Source organism: Etheostoma spectabile, chromosome 17 (assembly GCF_008692095.1).
Source record: "Etheostoma spectabile isolate EspeVRDwgs_2016 chromosome 17, UIUC_Espe_1.0, whole genome shotgun sequence".
Classification (NCBI taxonomy): Eukaryota; Metazoa; Chordata; class Actinopteri; order Perciformes; family Percidae; genus Etheostoma; species Etheostoma spectabile.
This window is the reverse complement of record NC_045749.1, coordinates 1,594,224-1,597,973: the sequence shown is the minus strand read 5'-3', so window position 1 is coordinate 1,597,973 and position 3,750 is coordinate 1,594,224. Positions and strand designations below refer to the sequence as shown.

At 44.6% G+C, this 3,750-nt stretch overlaps 1 protein-coding gene across 1 annotated transcript in view; it reads left to right on the top strand.

Moving 5' to 3' along the window:
- The window catches only part of arfgef3 (ARFGEF family member 3), an 83,306-nt gene that overhangs the window by 53,358 nt on the left and 26,198 nt on the right, over nt 1-3,750 (top strand). Inside the window, 5 exon segments of the mRNA XM_032541139.1 lie at nt 330-471; nt 977-1,099; nt 1,913-2,016; nt 2,964-3,108; nt 3,240-3,368. Coding sequence (XP_032397030.1) covers nt 330-471; nt 977-1,099; nt 1,913-2,016; nt 2,964-3,108; nt 3,240-3,368 — 643 coding nt within the window.

Genomic DNA, 3,750 nt, shown 5'->3' with positions numbered 1-3,750 from the left:
ATGAGAGAGAGACATCATGGCTTTCATATCATTACAATCATTCCACTGAAGAACCAAGCACGCCTGACCAAATTTCCCTTTAAACTTGGCATTTTCCGTGTGTAACGTTGCTCAGAGGTTTAGGCTAATGTTTAAAGTTAACACAATGAAAGGGAAAAGTCCGACAACATCCGGTGGAACTATCCTGTAAATGAGCCACCGTCGATATATAGACTAAGGAGCAGGTGAAGTCGTGCAGGGAATCCATTCAAAGTGTCACACTTTAATAATGTGAAGCATGAATGATGCATGTGTTTCTCAGTTTAGAAGATGTTTCTGTGTCCCTGCAGGTGATCACGTCCATAGGCGAGCTGGTGGAGATGTGTTCTCCTCAGATCCTGTCAGGGTGGAGGCCTCTGTTCAGCGCTCTGAGGACCGTCCACAGCAGCAAGACCGACACCAAAGACTACCTGCTGGGAGAATACTCCATGGGTACGTCTGACCGGCCGCAAGACGCTCACATGGAATATAACAAATAATTACCTGGAGATTATCATCTGGCAGTTCTGTTTTTGTTTTTTTTTTAAAGCAAGAAACAACCAAAATGTTTCACTGCAGGGAAACATGGAAACCAAAATAACAATAAAAATATGACAATAAAAAACCCTCCCCCCCTTTTTGCCCTCCCCCTTCCCTCCTTCCATCCCTCCCTCCTTTCTTCCATCTTTCCCAACCCCTTCCATCCATCCATCCCTCCCCCTTTCCTCCCTCCTTCCCTCCCTCCATGCCTCCCTCCATCTTTTTTTCCCTTCACTCCCTCCCTTCCTTCCTACCGTTCTCTCCCTCCCTCATCCATCCCTCCCTCCCCTCTTTCCTCCCTCCCTCCCCTCTTTCCTCCCTCCCTTTCTCCCTACCGTTCTCTCTCTCCCTCCCGTTCGCTCCCTTCTCTTTCCCTCCCTCCCTCCCTCGCCCCCATTCCCCTTGTTCTCTCCTCTAGGGAAGTCCCAGGCTCCAGTGTTCGATGTCTTCGAGGCGTTCATCAACACCGACAACATCCAGGTGTTTGCCAACGCTGCCACCGACTACATCATGTGCCTCCTGAAGTTTGTCAAAGGCTTAGGTTAGTCCCTGTACATTGTATTTTGTTCAGTTTATTACTTTTACAAACCTTTAGAGACTTTTTACCTGGAATCGGGCAGTATACTGTGTATTTGATGTAAGACGTGGATGACATGAATGTAGAGTTCATACACTGACCTTAGGGCTGCAATTAATGATTATTTTTTATTATTTTTGCAGTTATGAATTGTTAGGTGGTGAATAATGTGGATCAGTGTTTCCCAAAGCCCAAGATAACGTCATCAAATGTCTTGTTTTGTCCACAACTCAAAGATATTAATTTCACTGTCACAGAGGAGGGAAGAAACTAGAAAATGTTCACATTTAAGGAGCTGCATAGGGAGAAATTTGACATTTTTATTATAAAATAGGACTCAAACCGATTATCAAAATAGTTGGTGTACTAATAGCCACACGACAGGAGGCGAGGGGATTTGTGTGTGTGTTCATTCACTCATTCACCCAAAAATGTCACAATGTCATGTTGTGTCGAGCCTTCTTTGTGTTTTAAAAATAGTGATTTTAAGGCTATTATAGTAGCTCCCTAGCTCTCCCATTCAAAAGGCCATTTGACCCAAAACGAGAATGCGGTAAATCTTCTAAGTGGCGTTTCCCTCCTAATTATGCTTTTAAATGAAAGTATGACTTGGGTACATTGGCAAGAGTAACGCTTTAATAAGTATTATGATTTTCAACTTTAACAATTTTCATTTCATGTCACAGACTTTCGGTATCACTCGGGTTGGTTCTAACTTTGCACAGTAACAAAACCTTTTGAGTTCCTTGGTACCAGATTCTAATTCCCTGTGTGTAGGAGAGGTGGACTATAAGGAGATCGGAGACTGTGTCCATGCGTCGGGTTACAGCTCCACCGACCTCTGCCTGCCTGCGCTCGACTATCTCCGCAAATGTTCGCAGGTAGGGTCGTCTTCTCCGAGTTCTGAGCTGATTCGTGTGGGTTAGGGATCCTTTGTGTCTTTGATGTTGCACCGAGAGATTTCACCAACAACACATTTTCTTCTCAAGACAAAGTGACACAATAGCACAATAAGCAATGCACAGTAGCCGTACATTATCGTACATCTTATAACTTATTTGTTACATTGTGTTCTTATTCTTATTCAGTCAGTCAATTTATAGGTTGTCATGTATATCTTTTATAGAAATAGTTAATATTTTATCATGATCTACTGCATTGTTCAATCCCTGCACTGTTCACTTTTGCACTCTCATCATGGCACACAGTCTACCATAGTACCTTACCTTATCACGGTCATTGCATTTCTGTGAGTTATTTTCATTCTTATGTAGGTGTGATATATGTGATATGTGTGTAAATGTGTTTGTTGTGTTATGGTTGTCTTGCTACTGGATGCCTAAAATTTCTATCTATCGATCTATCGACTAGGGCAGTGGTTCTAACCCTGACTGGTTCACAAAATCATTTCTGGGGGTCGCCAGATAGCTGGGGAGAAAAAATATCAAAATAAACATATTCTAGACTGGGGAGTGTTTTTTACATTGTGAGTTTGGTACCTAGAACACAGAAAAGGGTGTGAAGGTGGGTTGGGGGAGAGAACATGTCACAAACGGGTCAAAACTCTACAGAGCCTGGAGCACATTGGGCAAGGCTAGCTGCTAAAGCTAAACTGTCCATAAAGCAGAGCTTTTCTAATTGTTTACATGTATAAATCATTTACAAAAATCACTCCAAATCAGCAGAGGTGGGGGGGAGGTGTGTAGAGACAGCTGTTTCCACTGGCTTGCAGCTCTCTCTTGGAAAGAGCGCCACAGAGAGCAGGAGAATATACGCAGGTGTTTGTTCCTCCTCTTCTCCTTGACTTAATAAAGCTTTTGATTGACAGCTGCTGGCAAAGATCTACAAGATGCAGTCCAAGCCGGTGTTCTTGGGGGCGCGGCTCGCCAGCCTGCCAATGAGATCGCAGGAGCGCTCGGTCAGCAATGAGGACGGCATGGACTGCGTCCTGCAGGAGTTTGATGATGACACAGGTAACGTGTCCGTCTCTTTTCCTTTCATGGAAGTCCTTACCCGTTCTTTTTCGGTCTTTATACTTTTTCTGATCCCCCTCTAACACTCTGTCTAAGCCCAGCTGCGTGTTGCTGTGCCCTCTGGCCTGCAGGTCTGATCCAGGTGTGGATTTTGTTGCTGGAGCAGCTAACAGCAGCGGTGTCCAACTGTCCTCGCCAACACCAACCTCCGACCCTGGAGCTGCTCTTCACTCTGCTCAGAGAGGTCACCACCGTGCCAGGTAACACAAGCCCATTTCTCACGCGAACTCCAGACAACGGCCGGCCAATCAGGTGCACACATTGTCCAGAGTTTTCCTTTCACACATGTGGCACTCAACTGGAGATTGTCCGTGTCAGACGCGTTCTCACTTCCTAAAGGGTTGGCATCTGGGTAAAGCGTGTATTACATCGTGTCACTGAGCTCGTAATTTGTTTAGAAACAGACAAATCTTTTGCAGTTAGTTGACTGTGTCCGACGATTTTTTACGACAAAAGTTCCATAATCCCATCATCTCTTTGGTTAGACATTTCCCTTTTCTTCTTGTAAATCACTAGCCTGACTCCGCCCTCCTACGTACATTTTCATTTTCCTTCAGTACACAGTCTGGGTTTGTAGTATAT